This window comes from Miniopterus natalensis, chromosome 9, assembly GCF_054644295.1.
Source record: "Miniopterus natalensis isolate mMinNat1 chromosome 9, mMinNat1.hap1, whole genome shotgun sequence".
Classification (NCBI taxonomy): domain Eukaryota; kingdom Metazoa; phylum Chordata; class Mammalia; order Chiroptera; family Miniopteridae; genus Miniopterus; species Miniopterus natalensis.
In genome coordinates this window covers 52,951,576-52,973,114 of record NC_142089.1, presented here as the reverse complement: position 1 = coordinate 52,973,114, position 21,539 = coordinate 52,951,576, and the positions used below count along the sequence as shown (strand labels likewise).

Sequence of the window (21,539 nt, the reverse complement as noted above, 5' to 3'; positions counted from 1 at the left end):
CCGCGGCCGCAGCTGCGCCAGCATCCTGCCCGGCTCTAGGGATAAGGTTTTCTTCTTCTCGGGGTTTTTTTGGAGGCGGGGAGGAGACTCCGGAGGCCCCCACGGAACCAATGCGGGCCGCGGTTGTTCATCGCCTAGCAACGGGCGGAGCCAATGGGAGGCGGCCAGGCCTGCGGCGCGGGGCGGGGTGGGAACCTCGCGAACCTGCGGAGGCGGGGAGGTGGCGGCGAGGGGCGGAGCGGGGCCCGGCCTGGGACCGGGAAGGCGGGAGCCGGAGGCGGAGGCGGGGCCGCCGGCCCGGGGCGCTGCGAGCCGCGCGCGGTGCGGGCCCTTGGGGCTGCGCGATCCCGTCTAGGACGCCGAGCGGTGTCCCCCCTCCCCCCCCGCGGCTCCCGGGGACGGTGACGGTGAGAACCTAGCCCCGCGGCGGGGATAGTGACGCGCCAGCTGGGGAGGGGCAGACCCTCCGGGGGTGGGCGCCGAGGTGAGCGTCGGCACCGGGCTCGGCGCCCCGCTTCTCTACCAGAGGGTCGGCGCGGCCGTTGGGGCCGTTGGCGGAGGCGGGCGAGCGTTGACCCCGGCCGCGCCCGGAGGTGGAGGTGGGAGGTAGGTGCCAGCTCGGGGACCGCTCCGGCCGGCGCTGCAGTGCTGTGCCTACCGGAGGGGTCGGGCCCGGGGAACCTAAATCCTCTCCCGGATGGAGAGGGTGGCGCCTGGCGTGGAGTGAGGAGCGACGCGGGGACCTGGGGGTGGAGGGGATGGCCCCGTGGGGCTGCGGTGTCTGCATAGGCTGCGCGGCGTGCGGGCTGCGGGGTTGGTAGCGGGAGCCGCGAGCCCCGGGAGCCGTCGTTAGAATCGAGTTGCTGGGTGGCCCGGGGCCGCTGCAGAGGAAGAGAACCCCGGTGATAGTTAAATGTCTAGGGGAAGAACTTCCATCATCTAGGAAGCGGGCGTGGGTGAGAATATTTCGGTGTAGAATTTTACAGTGCAGTACAGTAAACTGAATGAGGAGCTCCCTGCCCCCTTTTATACTATGCCGATCGCCCAGTTATGCAAGTCACTTGGGCCCAGGAAATGGAATCTGCTAAATAATTGGTTCCCAGCACCTGTAATATGGGATCTTTAGATTATTACCCCACTTCAGGGTTTATGGTTAATGATTGCTCCATTTTCACTACTCGCATCGCTGATAGGGTTCTTGCTGAGTATGAGCGAATTGAGATTTCCCGTTTCTGGACACCATAATGGGGTATTAGAAGAGGCACTCCTCTGAGGGTGGTTCAGACATGTAAAGAGGGGTTTCCTGGAATTAGAAAATGCTGGGCTTCCCTAACAATTCAGATTGGAGTCTAGGTCTAGAGTTGGCTGCGAGTGATGGGTGCCTTGGAATCCTTCAGGACTAAGGAGGGATTGGTTTTCTGTTTTAAGTAGAGGAAAATTCTGGCAGCCTTGACCCTGACCTGGAAAGGTAGGGTATGACTTAACACATTTAGGGGACTGAACAGAATTTGAAAAGAGTGAGAGATCTGGAGAAACAGAGAAAAAATGCCTTTAGAGTTAAAATTTAGGTCAAGCTATCTTGAAATTTAGAAGAAGATGGATTTATGAACTTGGATTCAGTCAGCAAAACTTCATCCATCCAATCCTAGAACTATCTTAACCTACAGGCCTAGGAAGCTTAGGTTATTCATTCAAACTAAACGAGGAAAAGCTAATAATTTGAAACTATTGTGCCTGTGGTCAGTGAAAGTTTCTGAAAATGGTTCTTTGCAAAGAGAATGAAGTAACTGATGGTTAAAATGAAGGCTTTTTTTAGTGACTTGCTGGGTCTTTTCAGCCAAGTCATTGTATACCCTTCCTTGCCTTCTCTTCCCCACGTGTACAATGAAGATAATAAAGCCCCAGGGTTAAGTAACAAGAGTGGAGCAGCTTGGAGATAACTGCAAGGACTTGTTATTCTAGGATGAAATGTGAAGATCTCCTCCTAACACATTGCACCATATGACAAGACTTGTTAAAGTATATTATGTTCCATACACCCTGAGGCGGTATATAAGAAAACTAAAATGTTAATTGTTCAGATGACTTGCCAAAGCCTCAAGGCCAACACGAAATCAGGTTATATTCTTGGCCTACCCAAAATCCTGAGATAGCTGCTCTTTAACAAAGCTGGGTATGACACAGTTTTTATAAAAGGAGGCATTGAGTATCTTCTATGTAATATGCACCTAGAGAGCCCAGAAGTGTGTGATTTTAATTCATATCACATGCTTAAATTGGAGCAGTTCCAAAGCTTTTTAAGGGATGTTTTTCCATACCGTTTGACCAGGTCACAGAGAGGTTTTGGTATTGCCTCAGTGGGTCTGTTTTGTGTCTTTGGTGATGGTGATCATGATTAGCTGCTGATGAAGGTACAAGCTATATTGAATTCATGAACTTATAGATTGAGATAGAATAGAAAAGTGTACCATTCATTATTGATAATGGAAAACTATCTAAAATTTTTACTTTTTATAGGTCAGTATTATATAGTACCAGCAGATTTACTGAATTATGCTTTAAATAATTTATTGTTTTAATAAATATTAAACACTTACTAAGCCTCTACTTTGCCAGACCTGAGGATAAAAATATTGAGTGTTGCCTTGTGAAGTTTGTTTTAGGAAATTTATAGTATAGTAAGGGAGAGAGCAAAAATAGAAAATAAAAAATGCAAATATGAGAAGGCTTTAGAAAAGAGAATTTCAGCTGTGTCCTGACCGAGGCGGAGGAGGTGGTGGTGTCGTTCACCTGTTGAACACTTAATGGCGTGTTCTGTGCACTGTACCGTTGGGGAAGTACAGGTGGTTTGGTAGTTAGAGCCAGGTGGGGTGGGTTAGTGATAAGGTTAGAAAATCAGAATATGACCTTTGACCAGTAGGTAATAGGGAAGCTTAAAAGGTTTTATCCAGGGGAATTATATTATATTTGATGTTTACTTTAGAAATATTTCCACCAAAATTGGTAATTTGAGTGATCCAAAAGTATTCTGAACATAGACAACCTAAGTAATATTTGAGAGACAACAGCCCTACACAGCAATTAAAAATTTTAAAAATATTTTATTGAAGCCCTAGAAACTTTAAAATAAATATGGTTATTCATATAACCAACCTATATTGAATATCTTTTTTGTTTCTGTATTTTATTATTGAGGTATAATTGACATAACATTAATTTCAGGTGTATAATAATGATTCAGTATTTGTACGCATTGTGATATGAACGCCACAGTAAGTCTGTCTTCTACTTTTAAGGTCAAGGGAGTAGAGATGCAAGGATAAACAAGATACAGCCCTGTTTCCAAGCAACTTGCAATTCAGAAGGAGAGATAACGCAATTATAATGCAGTGCAGAATCTGAGTGTCATAAGAGGCATAAAAATGTCACATTTTAGCAATGTATGAATCTGAGATGAGAGAAGACAGAAATTCAAATTAATAATAGTTCTTAAATAGAATTTAAACTGTGGCCAGTTTAACAATCAGTGCAATCTTTTTTTTTTTTTTTTTTTAATATATCTTTATTGATTTCAGAGAGAGGAAGAGGGAGAGAGAGAAACATCAGTGATAAGAGAGTGGTCATTGATTGGCTGCCTCCTGCACGCCTGCTGCTGGGGATCAAGCCTGAAACCCAGGCATGTGCCCTGACCAGGAATCGAACCTCAATCTCCTGGATCCTAGGTCTATGCTCAACCGTGGAGCCAAGCTCCGCAGGGCAATCAGTGCAATCTTAACTAACATTTACAGTTCTCATCTATTAACCTTTACTTCATATTCTGCCCTCCTTCTTAACTCTTGAGTGAAATTTTTGGTTTGACCACCATGCTACTAGCTATGTGACCTTGAACAAGTAACTTCTTTCCCTTCTCTGTGTCTTGGTTGCCTCATTTTACATTAGGGATGATAACACCTACTTCTTAGTGTTGTGATGATTAAATAAGAAAATATATTAATATCCAGAACAATTCCTGGAAGGAAAAATAGCTTACATTTACTGAGCACTTAAATTTCTATTTGATATAGAATACTATAACTGAATAAGAACTAACTTAAAGAGAGGACTTCTGTCTGTCACTCATGGATCCACCCATGAGCATCTGATAAAGCCTCTACGTTCAGAGAGGCCAGATACGTTCTGTTAAACTAAGCTTCTGAACAAATGATCTTTGTTTATTTTCTCCTTATTTGCTGATCACTTCTCTGAAATCTGATTTCCATTTTTGCACCTCAGCTTTGTCATAAAGTCACTAATCACCTAATCCAACATATTTTTCTACTTGGATCTTGCCCTTTATATGGCATTTGTTTCTGTTCATCATTCCTTCCTCTTGAAAACTTTTTCCCCTTGGCTTTCCTAAAGCCTGCCCACCCCACTGTTTTTATCTCTTACATCTAGGTCACCTTCACTCACCTGTTATATGTTGATGTTCTTTCTGCTTCCCCTTTTTTTCTGTATGGATGCAGCTACCACATATATGCTAAATCTGCCTTGATGTCTAATGACCTCCAGGCCCTAGTTTTTCCCCATTTGAATGTCTCATGACAGCATCTCTAAACTCAGTGAGTTCATTATCTCCACACACTTTGAACCAAACTCAGTTTTATTAACCTTACTCTTCTGTCTCTTTACTTAAGTGACACTATTTTCTGTCTGGTACCAGAGACAGATTTTTACATGGAGAATAAATGCCTTCCTTTTGTATACTTGTCACCATGTTTATTAGTTCAACTTCTGAAGTAATTCTTATCTGTCCTTCGCTATCCTCATTGTCACTGGCTAAGTCAGCCAGCCAGCGCCTGACCATCAACTGCCCAGTAATATTTTTGTGCTGAGGCTGCTGAAAATGGAGCCCATTTTGGAAACATTAAATGGGAGGAGACTGCTAGAATATTGTTCTAAAAGAGTTGTAGCTCTACATATAATTTTAAAATTATGTACAGAGTTTGAGTGGCCAGTAGATGCTGTAACCAAGATAGGTAGCAGCCATTGCATGTACTTTTTACCTGAGAGTTAGTGGTCTGGATTATAAAGGTCCTGGTCTCAGGTTAGTCATTCTGTTGCCAGTTGATTGTAATCTGGTGGTTGTGCTTTCCTGTCTAAAAGATGGCACCTTCAGCGTTACTCTTTCTATTCTGTATCTACGTTTTAGAAATAGCCTTCCCAAGATCGAGCATGTAAAAGCAAGACATTTTAGAAATCTTCAGTAAATACAAACCATCATCAGCTGTGTTATTTTTTTTAAAGGAGATGGGCTCAGAGAATTTATGTCACTCGCTCTGGATACTGGTTGAGTGTCAAGAGGAGGCCAGAGTCTGTGAGGCTTTGGAATCACAAATATCTAGTTTTTATACTTACCTTCCAGATTAAATAGATGGGTTTTTATACCTGCCTTCCCGGTTTGTATCTGGATGAGTTAACTAATCTCTTTGTTACATCTACTTACTAGGGCCATCATAAGGATAAATGCCATAGCCAGTGAGCCACATCTGGCTGCAGTAGAGGCTCAGCGGTGGTTCTCTCCTACAGTTGCACACAGTTAGCTAGCACTGGAGTTCTTAACTTCCCGTCCCTGGATCCTTTACAGATTTGTGGATGCTTCATGGATCCTCTGAAATGAGCTAGAACTGGCTGTTTTTATACTTTTAAGGAGGGAGGGTCATTGGCATTGAATTCTGTGACCCAAAACAGTTTAACCCCTGAGTTGGTGGTGGTAGTCTGGCCTAAGACCCAGGGCTCTTGATGTCTCATAGTCAGACGGGGTAGAATTTAGAATTGTTTGAAATATTTGAGGGACAGTATATATTTAAAAAACACATTTTAAAAGGACTTTGGGTACAAAGAATCAGATTAGTTATATTCCTTGGCTCAAGACACATTCTCATAATTGGTCCATTTATTTAATTTTAATAATATAATAGGCACCATCTAACATAAAGCTAAGACCTTGGCAGCAACCTTAATGTAACCAGCTGGGCCCTCCATCCCTTTTCCTGCTTCCCTCACCTGAGGCAACTATTTACTGACTCCTATATTCATGATTTCCTTGGTATCTTTTAAAATATAGCTTTATTGTATCTAACTATATGTTACATGTCCTGTCTTTTGAGACATTTTCCACTTTATAATGCTGAAATTCATCCACTTAAAATTATATTGCTGAGGCTTTTCTATATTGTATGTCACTGAAGTTGTCTTGCTGCGTGACATTCTGTTTTACAGAAATGCCACAGTCCATTTTCCTGTTGATGGGTGTGTGGTTGCTTCTAGGATTATGCTCTTACGTTAGTTTGCCATTGTGAAGAGGGCTGCAGCTTATGTTCACACCTCCTGGCTTATACCTTCTTGGATTTATACCTAGAAGTGGCTGTCTAGGTTGTAGAGTGTCTGAATAGGATATATGAGTTTCAGCTGCCATGCTGCTGGTTTTTCAAAGGTTCTCCCCGCCCTGCAGTGTTTAATAAGCCTTAGCCAGGTGTTCGTAGGACTATTATTTTCAACTTTCATTTAGTACTTTGGAACACTTTTACATTATTGGAATCCATTCCATAGCACCCTTAGAAAAGAATACCTTTTCGACATTCTGAAATCTAAACTGCATAAACAAGAATACTAGCTTCTTATATATAGAACCACATTCTATAGAGTACTACCACATTCTCACACTTTATGTGTCAGAAGCACATGAAGGTCTGTTAAAACACTGATTTCTGAATCTGTAGGTCTGAAGTGGGACTTGAGAATTTGCATTTTTAACAAGTTCCTAGGTGCTGTTGATGCCGCTGGTCCTGGAACCACAATTTGAGAACTAGAACCAATGATTGAATTTGGGCTAAACATTGAAAAAACTGTTACAGAAAGATGATTACACTATTACAGAACACATTAATGAATACTGATTAGTTTCTTTGTTATTTCCATTGCCTTTAGTAGATTTTGTTACCTCTTAATTATTTTAGTAATGAAATACCAATAAATGGTAATTGTTTTTTTATCTTATTTGGACTTCTTAGCTGACTTTCAACTTCACAAAGTAAGCTAGATTTAAAAATAGTGCTTCTTTTTTGTTCCTTTTCTTGTAATCCTCATGTAAGAGTATGATTACTGTGTTCCTACCTCTGCACTGGAAGAATTTGAAATTGGTGTACTGTCTGTAAATTGTCATGCTCTTGATTCGTACACTAAATCACCTTCCTGCTTCTCTTAGCTGGCACTAGTCAGGATTCAGAGGGTGTGGTGATTGCCAGAGGGAGAGGGGGTGAGGGTAGTGGAGGTGGGCCAAGGCGGGCTGGGGGTCCGAGGGAGGGAATGGGGACAGAAAGAGACTTTGCTTGGGGTGACAGGCGCACGATGCAGTGTGCAGATGGCGTTTTATTGAGTTGTACACTTGAAACCTGTATGGTTTTGCGAACCAATGTCATCCCAATATATTCAATTTTTTAAAAAGCCCTTGTAAGTTACAGCATGGCTAAAGTATTGATTCTTGTTTATCATAATATTACAATGCCATGCTTCCCACTAATATGTCATTGAACTTCATTGACATTCATTCAACAAACTTTATTGGGTTCCTACCCTGGGTCAATTATGATATCTCAAAATAAAGTAGGGTACAAACAGTATGATGACAGGCCTGCTGACCAGAAACTCTGTTTAGGTGGAGAGAAGAGTTTCATTACAGTTGGATCTGTACTGTGATAGGGTTAATGCAAAGTGTTTTGGAAGCACAGAGAGAAGGGGGTGATAGTTTGGGGAAAGCCTGGCAATTTGGGCTCTCTATTCACTAGATTTTTCAAAAATGCTGTTTTGAATTGCTTATTTGAATTTAATATTTTGTCTGTTTTTATACAGTTCACATTCCAGTTACTCAATTGGAATAGTTACTGTCTGATTGTAATTTAGTCTCAAGGTGAGATGATAGAGAAATGAGTACCTGTGTGTGTGTTTGGTTTGAAAAAGCAGCTCACATTTTGTATATTCCCTCCCTCTCCTACATGAAAGCAAGGAGGGTGTGATAATTAAATGTGTTGGACTACTGTGGGTTGAATCTTGGCTTTGTCACAGCCTAGATATGCCGCCTTGGGCAAGAAAACTCTCTGGGCCTCAGTTTCCTCATCTGTAGTAGGGGGAAAATAACTTTGAGTTATTTTGAGATTGGATGAATTAATATATGTTTTCATGTGCTTTAACTTGTTTCAATTAAATGGTTTATGCATAACAAATTTTGTTTTTATTGTTAAAATTAAGTAGAATCTCATTGGTTAAACGTGTGGTTGTGAAGACAGCATGTGCACATTCTGTTATAGAAATGTGAAGAAGAAATTTTGATATAAATAGCTATACTCGATTCCATTTTTGGTCCCTTGAAAAATGTAACAATCATAGATGACCTGAAAATTCTTTAAAGGTCATCTAGTTTGACCTCCTGTTTTTACAGATGTGGAAACTGAAGACCAAATAAATTATGACTGGCTCAATGGTAAGATGATAGAAGTGGTAAATGATAGAAGTGGCACTGAGAACCACAGCCCCTGACACTCTGTCTGGTACTCTTTCAATACCCTGTGCAGCTTCCCTGAAATGACAGTGCCCTGAAAAAACTAAGTTTAATTGGAGAACCAAGACCAAAATAGATGAAAACATTAGCAATAAAAAATCTGTCTATAATGAAATACCAGAAAGTGTGACATAGACTCAAGTATCTACCTCTGTAACTTCGTGAGCTGCTCTCTTGAAGCTGAGAAATGCACCTTATATGGAGGTTGATAGATTAAGAACATTATTTTTTTGAAAAGAATCATAATAGTTATAAATCAAAGTCAGTCTCCTCCCTTCTTTCCTCCCACCAAGTTCAGATTACAACTGAGCTAGAGGGAGCGTCCACCTTTGCTAGGTTGGCCAGTACTCTGTGTCTTTGCTCTTCACAACATGGGGTGGGCTGGATCCCCACAGACATGCTGTGACAGCACAGTGTCAGTGTGAAGACTGCATCATCCCTGCTCACTTGTCTGCATGAATATGTGCCATACGTGCTAGCTTTGTAATTGGTTGTCTAAGTTGATATTTCCACTGAAGGGCAGGGGTGCTGCTGTCTGGGATTGAAGTGGGAATACTTTCACACACTTTATTTCATTAAATCTCCATCAATCCACTGCCTCTAAAAATGTTACGAACTATTCATGCCTCTAAAACATTCCAGCTGTATAAAGGTATGTTATGGAAGGAAAGAAAGCCCTGGCCCATCCCTCACTACACCCACTCATCTCATTCCCCAGGAATGTCATTGGTAACAGTTTGTAACTTTTCCAGACCTTTCTCCTAAATGTATTTAGATATTTTGATTTAGCAAAAAATGATCTTACTGTTCTTGTTATCCATAACCTTTGTTCATGCTACACATGCAGATCTCCTTCACTTTAATAACCCTAAGTACCCCTCCTTCACTTTAATAAACCCAGAGTACCTCTTCTTCTGGCTGTACCATACATATGTATTTGGGTTTTCACTGTTTCTCTATTGATGGATATTTAGATTGTCTCCAGTTTCTTGCCATTACAAATAACACTACAGTCAACAGTTTCATCATATGTCATGCTTGTTCATGTATGTGATTGAATATGTGATAATAGATGCCTAGAAGTACAATTGATCAGTGGGAAGATTTACACATTTAAAATTTTTGTAGACTCTCAGGTTCCCATCTAAAACTACAAATTACTGACCTCTGGTAATGTTCTATTTCCTTTATATAATTGATTATCTGAATAACTCTGAGACGTTTTATAATTTCTAACTAGCTTTTGCCCAACAGGGCTGCTTGTGTTAAGGTACTGTAGATTAACTGACTAATCTGGAAATACGTTTATTCTTTATTACTCAGGCTATTCTGCCATTAGTTTTGGTGTATGAGACTGGTGCTATTCATTCCCATTGCCTCTGCTTATCACTGTGACTTCCTTTTAAAAACATGGATTTTTTTCTCCTATGAAAAACGTTCACTTATAGAAAATTTGGAAGATGCAAAAAAAAAAAAAAAAGATTATCCATATCTTTTTTTTTTTTTAATATATCTTTATTGATTTCAGAGAGAGGAAAGGAAAGGGAGAGAGAGAGATAGAAACATCAATGATGAGAGAGTCATTGATCGGCTAGCCCGCAACCCGGGCATGTTCCCTGACCAGGAATCAAACCCCGATCGCCTGGATCCTAGGTCGATGCTCAACCGCTGAGCCATGCCCGGCCGGGCAATCCATATCTTTATGTGTGTGAAAATGCACGAAGAAAGGGATGAAGTCCTGCCCTTGCCCCTCCCTTTTCTGCTCCCAGGTTGGTCTTCTAGTTTTCCTTGTTCTGTCTTTATAGGGCAGAATTTATACCTTTGCATATATACTCATATATACTTTTTTTAAAGACCAAATAAGATCATGTTAGATATTGTTCAGCTAACAAAATACCGTGGAACTCTTTTCAAATTAATAAGCTATCTAATAATAGCTAACTGATATTTTTGAACCGTTGCTGTGTACCCAAGACCCTTTACGTGTATAAATTATTTAATAAAGTTATTAATAAATTTTGCAGCTAATTTTATTATGTAACCACATTATAATCCTTTGAGGTAAAGATGCTTTTTACTCTCCTTTTGCAGATGAGGAAAATGAAGCCAGAGATTTTTATTCAGGGCCACTTAAGTGCTGGGAGTGGGCTTTGAAACCAGGTGGTCTGACTTTGGTCATCCTGTGCTTTTAGTATTATAGCATACTGTTTCTCCTACTGCAGGAATACTTGGTTTAAGGGTGTATATACGGAATTTAATGTAGTTTCCTATTCAGGTACTAAGAGGGTCCCTTTCTAATGGCAAATTCTGGCTTGAAACATCACTGAGATTGTATCCCTCAACCGAAAGGGATACCTGTGAAAGATCTTACCATAATTTGTGCCTTCACACTATTTTGTTCAGTCTTTGTCCAGTTGGGAGATTTGATTTAATGAGTGGTTGTAGGAGATACTGCTTCCTGAGCTTCACATCCACTGAAGCCACAGCATATGATGGTTAAGGGAATGGGCTCAGAGCCTGGGATGGGAAATACCCCCAGCTCTGCACTCGCCAGCTCTAGGACCTTGGGCAGCCTAACCCTTCTGTCCTCAATTTCCTTATCTGTAAAAAGGAAATAATATAACACATAGGGTGGGTGTGGGGACTGACTTCATAATATATGTAGAGCATGTGTTTGTTAAATCAGTCCCCTGTATCCTAGGCACACTGTGCTTAGTTTTTTATCCGTTACCTCATATGTACCCACAATCACCCCACGAAGTAGACAGTATCACCCCATTTTCCAGGTGAGGAAACTGGCTCAGAGGGACTTGGTCAGAATATGACCGCTGTCTGACTCAGGCCTGTGAGGCTTGCGTTGTTTGCACTGGGCTTTCCAACTGTAATCCTCCTCATAGCAAAAGACTCCGTAAAGGGGGCAGATGATTAAGGGAATACCAGATTTTGAGTTTCAGCCATTCAGATATATATTAAAATTTAACTTATGCAGAACTTATTTCTGTGGAAAATAGCTATACTATTAAATTATGCCACTTAGATGAAGAAATAATTTCGATTTTAAATTTTGTAAAAAAGATTTTTCTAGAGCTTGAATTTTTATTGTTTCTATTCTGATGTGCATGTCTGAATTGGGATTTTATTTAAGCAGAGGCATTTGTAATGGAATTAAAAACTATATAGTCCCCTTTGGGAAAAAAATATCGTAGAAGGTGGTATTAATTTTTTAAACAATCATAATTTGGTTTTTGAGAGTAATAACATCTATTACAGTATGCTGGTAACTACATTCTCAAGTTTTATGACTAAGTTTGTAAGACAGGACTAATGTTCAAAGACTTAGTTTTAACAATTTTATTTTTTTAACTCAACGGTTTGGTAGCTCTAACTCCGTGAGATTTTAGCAAAGACTTTAGTTAGCTGTTTGTGAAAATCCTGTGCAATACTTAGCAGCCCAGATGGTATAATGTTACCACATCCCTGTATAATGAGAAGCTATTCTTTTCTGACTCTTGGTTGAAGTTTGTTTTAGAATTCTGATTAGGTAGGCAATTGCACCTTCTCAAGTTTGAATTGCAAGTGAACTTGAACAGGTAAAAAGTGTACAGTGTGAAGGAAATCTTGTAATCGTGATGCTACTTGGGTTTCTGCTGAGCTTTCTTTCACTGGGTAGATGCGTTAGGAGAGATTTGGGGAACGAAGAGCAATACTTTTCTCTAAAAGACTCACATCTTTTGCATCTTTTCCATCACTCTTTTCCTTTACCCACTTTTGCTTGCTGGAATGAACATGTTAATTTGCCATCAGTTATTTACTAGAGTATTCATTGATTATTCCATCTATTAAGATGAAGGGGGAGAATACAGAAATGTAAAATGTGTGGTGAAGACTAGCTGGGAAAGATGGAACGAGCTAGGAAGCGTATGGCACACTCCCTCCAGCCTGTGCTCCGCCTGTGTGTGCTTCCTTCCCCTCCTCCAGACTCTTGCTTCTTCCAAGCCCAGCTCGGCCACCGTCATCCCCTCCACACAGCCCACGAAACCCCATTCTCTAGCTCCTCCATACATTGTTTGTTAGAAGCTAGTCACTAAATCCATCCGCACTCAGAGTAGAATAACCCGAAGGTATGGGCACCAGGAGGCAGGAGTAATTGAAGGCCGCCTTAGAGGCTGCCTCTTCCGAAACTCTGCAAGTGACTGACGCATATAGAGAGTCCCGGAGTCTCTGGGTAGAGGGAAGGGGAAGCCAGCCAAGGAACTTTTCTGGTGGGAAAAAAACAGGTGTGATTAACCTGACTACAAGTGTTTTTGCTGAACTATAAAGTTACTTTTGATGTCTTAATATTTATTACAGAAAATGGTAAAGAGTGTTTTCCTCCTCATTAAACTTTCTATGTAAATGATTTCATTTCTGGGGATTGTTTTTATGCCTTTTCAAAACAAAGTGTGTATAAATGAGAGAGGCTATTGTTTGTGGCATAGCAGAGAAGTTTTTAAGTGTGCCTGAATTTTAAGTACTAGATATGTTCCTTTAAAGTTGTATGCTCTGAATGGAATCATTAAAATAAATTATGGGAACTCAGTCTTTTAAAGAAAGTTGATGAAAATCTTTTTATTATATTCTACTTTGAAGACAGATATATCTGAATGTACAGTGTTGAAAGGTTGAATGGTGATAAAGTGAAAGAGCACAGTTTTAAAACTGAGATCTGTGTCCAGACTTCACAACCAATTAGAAATGTGACTTCAGGTAGTGCTATTGACTTCCCTGAGCTCAAGTTTCCTGCCTGTAATATAGATAAATATATATGAAAGAAAATTCTTTGACATGAAAAAATGATAGATTTATGAAACTTAGTAGAATTATTTTCTTTCGGAAAGGGTACAATTATATTAAATTTAAATGTCTCACTGCTTCCCAATTTTCTGTCAGGATTCTAACCTAGAAAATGCTACTAGATAATTCTTATGCTCTGCAAAATCATTTACCCAGAAGAAACCAGAATACCCTTGCTTATTTTACATCTGCAGTATATGGCATTGGCACTTTGCAACCCATATCAACCTAGAGGGAAGCCAAAGTAGTTCTTCGGATATAGTAAGATAACATTTTTTTTCTGAAATGATTACAGTTTTACTGCAATTAGTAAGCTTTTCTGTTATGAAGACTTACTGAAGTGTACATTGAGAAATACTTGGGATGAGGAAGTTTATTAGATGTTATCCACCAGTAAGGAACAAAACAATGTGTCTGAATAGGCGAAAGAATTTAAAAAAAAAAAAAGAGATCAGTTATTTAGTTTTGTTCTTCATAAGAAACTTAGAACACCGCTTTGTGAGGATAAAGCCCATCTGTGGGAGCACAGAGTGGAGGTGGCCCAGGAGCTGAGGAGCAGCACTGATTTGGCAGGATTGGCAGTCCATGGCTTTCTGGTCAACCTCGCACTGCTCTGGAATCTTGTATTTCTTTTTCTCTGTTGAAGATCTCACCCTCCTGGTGTCTGGGCTTGCACAGCTTCTTGAACTAAGAAGCATCAGTGAGATGTTTGGGGATTTTCACACCACTGATGATCAGTTTTGATGTCAGTGGAGATGGCAAATTTCTGGTATGTTCTATCCTCTGATTGAGGGACAAGAGGTCTAGTCACAAGTAGCAGGCCGCTGCTCAGCTGTTTCGGGAAAACCGCCCTCTTGCCTTGGGGCGCCCAGTGAGGATGATTGGAATGGCCTGGGGTGACACGGGCCGCAGCTTTCTCACGCCCACCCAAGGGTTTCTTGCCCTGACTCAACAGCTTTTGAGACGCATCTTCAGTAGGACAATATCTTGGCATTCTGCAAAGTTGAACCACTCGGATACCACCATTCTTGTTGCCACCAACTGGTTTCGTGGCAGTAGCGAGAACTTTTCCTTTTTCTCTTTAATCCTGGGTTTAGCTGCTGAAGACTTCCTCTGTCCACGGCCTTTCCGGAGCACCTGCCAGTCCCTCTGACCGGGGCAGGGCTTCGCCTGCAGGCGGCTGCCCTTCTTAGGCATCTTGGCCTTGAGGTGCCCTTCCTCCCCTTCTCAGCCCCGCCTCCAGCGTCAGCCTTTTTGGCTTCAGGTTTCTTCTCCTTAGTGTCCAGCTTCTCAGTTTTTTCACCACCATCTTGCAAGATGGGAAAGAGAGGAGAAAGAATTCTTACTTACGGAATACTTTATAGGTTTTTATTTACTTTAATATATTTCAGAGTTGTTCCCTAAAAGTCTTGGATAAATGAAGTGATGTTTACAAGATGTTTAAATTCTTTAAGCTTAATTTTTTGTTCATAAAATTCACTTGTGATTTTGACCCGTCTTAGAATCTGGGCAGCTGTCCTAACCACTGGTATAGAGAGAGAATTGGGGATTACAGATTACTGGAACCAAAACACGATTCACATTCACTATTAGCTTTTTTCCTTTCTTCTTCTATAATGAAACTGTAATAACAATGCTAGCATAACCAGATTTGTTCTTATATGACTTATCATGGATAATTATGCCCACTATATAATGGTTTGCTATAACTTAATATATGATAACATATGTATTATGTCGTATATATTTATGTAATATGGAACTTAGTTCTGGGTTTATTAAGTCTTTCTTGGAAAAACTGGTTGGGTAACTTTTATCACAAGCCTTTTACCACAATTAGTTGAGTCATTGAGCAGAAGCGGACATAGAAGCTTCTAGATTGTGTGGAACCATGTACTGTTAGTAACTTCTTTGTTTCATAGCAGCTTAAAATGGAGTTCTGGTTTTCCGTGAACATTTAACTAGACCTGCCTGAATATTTTGCAGTGTTTTGTTTTTGTTTTTGTTTTTCTGAACAGGACAGGCAGCAATTTGCTGTCTAAACCTGTGGACACTGGAGAGCTAAATTCACAGAGAAAGAGTAACTGGCTTAAGTTATAATTTTAAAGAAGATATGCAGTAGACACATTATGGTGTTTGATGATCTTTTTGTATGAGGAGAAAAGGCACGTAGGGCACTATTGTGTCTTTTTCAAATATCTTGAAAGAAAAAAAAAAAGGACTTGGAAAGGTGCCATGGCTGTTTCCTTCTGATCTTACTCCCTCCTCCCCCCAAGTTAATGATTGCAAAGTTAACCCACTGCCAGGTGTGTGTTTTTATAAGGATGTTTGTCTTCAGACCTTCTAAGGATTTATGTTCAACTTTTATGAAGGGCAACAGTGCATTTTGTTACAGGTTTTAGAATCCTGTCATTTCAGCAGTCAGCTCTGTATCTTGATGATAACAACCAATAGTAATTCTAGGTGTCCGTCTCATATGTCAGGCAGCGTGCTAAATACTTTATGTGCATTATCTCACTTAATTCCCAGAGGAAACCATAATAATGACAATTTACCAGTAAGGAAACTGGGGCTTGGAGACGTTAAATAACTTACCCAAAGCAGAGCTGAGTTAGAGTGGATGGGTTTGTTGTTCCTTGGACCCTCCTATCTCTGAAAGCCAAAAGTAAAATCATTGTCTGCCTTGATGCAAACTCAGCCTTTATCCTGCTCATTCTGTTGTTGAAGGCGCCTATTTAAGGACACTGTGAAGTGCAAAATGAATAGAAAAGTGATAAAAGATCAGTGCCACTGGATGACCTTCTGTGTGTGTGTGACATCATAACATGTAATACATAACATCATTTGCATTAGTATAAAGAGTATGCTGCTATATGACATAGGAATCATCTGTGATTTTTTGTTTGCCTATATTTTAATCCAGCTGCAAGTCCTGAAGTTTCTATCTCCAGAACATATTCCCAATTTATCCACCTGTGTCTTATTCTACTGTTAGAACTTTAGTGTAACACTGGTCTTGCAGTAACCTGGTTTCTTTCAGCCTCCACTATTGCTCACCTATAATCTACTCAGAGGGTAGAGTAGCCGAGTGATCTTGTTTTAAAGTGTAAAGAGGTCATGTTGCTTTCCTGCCAAAATTGCTTCAATAGCATTTTATTGCAATTCAGAGAAAGTCTAACTGCCTACCATCTATCCTTGCTTACTGTGCTTCAGACGTACTGACCTTTACGTTTTTCATACTTACCAATTTCATTTCCGTCTTGGGTCTTTCCCCCTGCTGTTTCCTCTACCTGGGCTGACCCCTTATCATTTAGGTCTCAGCTCAAATGGCAGCTTCCTAGTGCAGCCTTCCTTGACTAATCTAGATACCCTCACCCCAATACTCTCTCATGTTATTGTGTTTTATTATCTTTATAGTTCTTATGACCCTCCTAGTGTTGTGTTAATGTAATTTAAGTTATTCCTTTCTTATCTATTTCTATCCTCACCAGAATGTGAACTTCTTGAGAGCAGCGCCTCCCCTGTACCTAGAGTAGTGTGCCTGGCACAATTAAAAATTTATTGAATGAATGAAAATTTTCATCTCACTTTAACATTGTATTTTGAATATGTCCCCAACAGTCTTATATATTCAGAACAGGGGTTGTGAACTCTTGATCCACAGTCCAGATCTGGCCTAAAGAAACATTTTGTCTTATTAAAAAGTATTGTTTGAGGTGCTACTTACATCCTGTCAAATGTGCAGATCTTAAGTGTACAGTTTGATGAATTGCACTACTGTGTATACCTTCGTAACCACCTTTCAACCAAAATATGGAAGGCTCTCTCATATCCCTCTCCCCTGCCATTCCCTCTTTCCACAGGATAACTTGAATAGTTAATCTTTTTAATTGGCTTCTAACTAAAAATTGGGAGAGTTCACTCAAAACTCCAGAATTCCAACTAAAAAATGGAAAGACGTAGCAACACAGAACCTGCTTTCTCTTCAGCCACAATTTGTTGTAGCTGAGAAGCAGCTGTCCGAAGTGTTGGCATGTGTTCTCAGTGTGCCTCCAGTCTTGACCTCTCCTCCTGCTATCCCTGACCTGGAAATCAACTTCCAGTTGCCATCTATAGTTTCACTGCATTTTTTTAATGATGGGGAAATATTTATTTCTTCAGTTATTTCTATAAAAATGGAAACATGAATGGCAGACTAAAAAGGTTATGTTTCTTAGTCTACTTCATTCATACGCATTTCTTGCCTTGTATGTATTATTAGCTACCCTAATTCTACTTGGTTATGTTTACAGGTTGCACAGTGCCCTGTTGCAGAAATGTATCATTTATGTAAACAGCCTCCTACTGTGGAACATATAAGTGATTTCTGTGGCTTTTTTGATACTGTAAAGAATAATAGATGAATTTTTGTACAAATCATTGTTTTATTAGGATAAAATTTTAGAAATGGAATTTCTGGATTAAAATATATTTTCATTTTTAAGAATTTTGATACAGTTGCCAAATTGCTTGATAGCAGTATAAGTTGATATAATCTTGCTGGAGAGTAGTGTATGGCAGTATTTATTTCTCTTCATCTATGTCAATACTGGGAATTATAACTGAAAAGTTTTGCTAATATAGTTTGTAAAAACAAAATTGAGAATGCTGGCCAAGAATTTTTTCATCTTATCTGTGTAAATAAGAATTATACTTATTTTAAAGCATATAATACAGAACTATTTATTACTATAGTGCTGTACCTTGGGTTTATATTTGAGTTAAATCAGGTACCATGTACCTTCTATGTGAAGTAATGTGAATACCTCAGTATAACTGGAGAAGCCTTTAGCCTTAGCCTTACACATACATGTGTACAGACACACTCAGCACTTATTAAGTTCTACCATGTTCTATGTGGGTGTACACGAGAGTAAATAAGGCAAAATCCTCTGTTTTGAAGCACATAGAACCAATTCTTACACACTGGTTTTATATTTGCTTTCATATTTTTAATTAGATGCTTTTATTCTATAATTTTCCTTTTAAGGAGATGCCTACCTAGAAGGGTGACAGCAGCTGGACTAAATGTTTCACTGCTGAACTGGTTCCTCAGGTATCCTGGCTCTGGCGATTGCTATGGGAGATTGGATGACTGTTACAGATCCAGGTAACTGAGTTTAAAATAACTATAAGCTAAAGCAGTAATTATAAAGGTGATTTTTTCAATGAAACTGTAAAATAAGTACCACAGGTATTGAAGATGTGACTGATGAGAGAAACAAATAATTATAAAATGTCTAATTTCCATCTTTAGTAAAATTATTAGGGAGAGCTAAGAATTGTGCCATAATTAGTGGGTTAACTGCTTTGGATGGATGATCGATCACTTGATTGTTACTGTTTTTGAGGAAATTTTTATGCATTTGAAATAAATTCATTGGCTGCCTCAATACATTTCTCTGATATACTCCTTTAATCACATAAACTTTAGTGCATAGACAGGTGATTTTTGTATGTTATTTAGGAATCTAAAGCACTGCAAATTAAGGTAGCATATTGTAGCTTAACATGCCTAGTAAGAGCACCACTTTATAGTTGTGTCTTTTTGGGGAAAAAAAATATAGTTTTCATACAAAACCAACTTTGCCTTAATTTGAAAATACTTAAAAATATATAAGTCAAAATCTTTGGTAATGGAGATTATGTTAACATTGCATGCACTTTTATAAATTATTTACATAAGTGCCTTTTATTCTTTCAGAAAGCAAAAATATCTCTCAATATACCTCAGAAACAAAGATGTCTCCATCAAGTCTATACTCACAGCAAGTGCTATGTTCTTCAATACCTTTATCAAAAAATGTGCACAGTTTTTTCAGTGCCTTCTGCACAGAAGAGAATATTGAACAGAGTATTTCATACCTTGATCAGGTAATGTTTTTTTTTGGGTTTTTTGGTAAGAAGCAATAGTATAAATCATGTTCTATAATAGAACATATTGAAGTTATGAGAACACTTGTTATTACAATATATTGTTGTGTGTTGGTCCAAGATTTGTATTAGATTTGTGAAGATCCTTGGTGATCAACTAACTAAATAAAAGGTAGACCTTTTTATCTGGAGCAGGTTGGCCTCCCATTACCCCAGGGCCTTCTCCACTGTGAGTCTCCGCCTTGTTTTACTGATGTAGAAACCTACCTGCCTTGCTCTAAGTAACTGCAGAGCAGAGGTGAAAAGAGCCCAGTTCTCTCAGTTCTTTGTTCTTAACTGTCACAGGATAGTTTTCTCAGAAAAGATTTCTATCTTTTGTTTCTTTTCTAAGTTGTCTGGTAACCAACTTTTAGGAATACATTTTCTCCTGCCAGGAATTGACTACTTTCGGTTTTCCTTCATTATATGAAGAATCCAAAGGTAAAGAGACAAAGAGAGAATTAAATATAGTTGCTGTTTTAAATTGTATGAATGAGCTACTTATACTTCAGCGGAAGAACCTTCTAGCTCAGGAAAATGTAGAAACACAAAATCTGAAACTGGGAAGTGATATGGACCATCTACAGAACTGCTATGCAAAACTCAAGGTAGAAATTATGTCAATTTGAATTTCAATGCCATTATATCATTTGTGTTGGTAGTGACTGAGTGAATCTCACATTTGACATATATAGGACATATTAACTGGCCCAGAGGCTGTAAGTTCAGCCATGCCAAATGGTCTGGCATGATAGGAAATTTTAAACAAGAGGGTGCCAAGATTTTTGACAGTCTGAGAGTTACCCAAATTATAGTCCTAAATTTTCTCTATCTTCTTGAGATCCATTGCACAGAGATTATGCAAGTCTCTGTTTATGTCAATTATGACATAACTTGAGTGGCTTTTATATTTTATAAAGATAAAGAGGACTTTAAAAGTTCTCTAGTGGTTTCATGCAGAACTTGGTGCAGTTTTTCTAGAAACAGGCAGAATGAATTGAAAGTGAGCATCTTATCCCATACTGATTCCAGGATCGCTACCATTTCTCTCTGGGAAAAATCTTCAGAGTTTACCGCCTGGAAGGGAGAACTGGTGGCAGGCTGTAGTCTCACCCTTTCAGACATAGCTTTGAATCACTTTTGGCTCTTTCTCAGAGTGTGCTATAGAAGGATTAAAAAGTATTAAAAAGAAAATTTTTAAATATTCAGTAGTGACATCACTAGAATAAGTGAAGAGCCTTTCAGGGGATCCGTTTTGAAGCTCTTCTGAATATACATAAAAAATTTGGTACATAAAATTTGATATTTAAATAAGTTGTATAACTTTATAGTACTGAGCTCTATAAGTGCTTTAGAATGTTTTGTTTACCTCTAAGCTTCAATTTTAGTGAACAAACAGTAGTATGTATAGCTTGTTTTTACTGGTCTTTTAACAGTTCACTTGCTCTGAAGCCTGTGTTAATTTTAATCAGAGTCGCATGTGAATGTTTTAGGAACAACTGGAAACCTCCAGGAGAGAAATGATTGGGCTTCAGGAAAGAGACAGACAGTTACAATGCAAGAACCGGAATTTGCATCAGTTACTAAAAAATGAGAAAGATGAGGTGAGTTGTCAGTTACTGCAGATAAAGTTTAAGTGAATTTTTTTAAGTGAATTTTTTAAAAAACAATTTGATATGACCACAAGAGCCGCTTCACTTTAAAGCAAGAAAGAACAATTTATTCATCCTGTGTCAAATTTTGTGGTGGACCTCTGTGTACAATATTAGATCATATGTAACTGAGGTCAGGAACCTTCCCCACAGCCCCTTCCCCACAGCCCCCTCTGCCAGGCACATCCATTTGGCTTACATGTTAGCCATAGCTCGTGACAGCCAGTGTCCTTTACCATCCACCCTGGGTGCACAGGCACTGTCAGTGCTTCTCAGGCACAGACAGGGGTGCTTTACATGCAGATCTTTTACTCTCTGCCATACCCATACTTCATATCTGGCCTGCCTCTTCTTGGATCATCTTAAATACTGACATTGTTCATCCAATCAAGCAATTAATTGATTATTTTAGCACAAGAGTTATTGTTTAAAATGACAAATCCCATTTTAAAATCTCATTTTTGAAGCTAAAGGCATAATTCTAATCTATTTCTGCTTTAATGGTT

General features: G+C 39.3%; 1 protein-coding gene and 1 pseudogene across 3 annotated transcripts in view; one reads left to right on the top strand and one right to left on the bottom strand.

Annotated features, from left to right (window-relative positions):
* Positions 1 to 462: 462 nt before the first annotated feature.
* Positions 463 to 21,539, top strand: part of SSX2IP (SSX family member 2 interacting protein) — a 37,118-nt gene continuing 16,041 nt past the window's right edge. For 2 of the 3 annotated variants that reach the window (XM_016220661.2, XM_016220659.2), the window contains exons 1-4: positions 18,436 to 18,578; positions 19,173 to 19,342; positions 19,777 to 19,989; positions 20,875 to 20,985. In XM_016220661.2, coding sequence (XP_016076147.2) covers positions 18,548 to 18,578; positions 19,173 to 19,342; positions 19,777 to 19,989; positions 20,875 to 20,985 — 525 coding nt within the window. In that variant the 5' untranslated portion in view covers positions 18,436 to 18,547. Of the gene's footprint in view, positions 607 to 18,435; positions 18,579 to 19,172; positions 19,343 to 19,776; positions 19,990 to 20,874; positions 20,986 to 21,539 lie in introns of those variants that run through there. The other variant, XM_016220660.2, reaches the window with a different exon arrangement.
* Positions 13,913 to 14,539, bottom strand: LOC148092462 (large ribosomal subunit protein eL6 pseudogene; annotated as a pseudogene).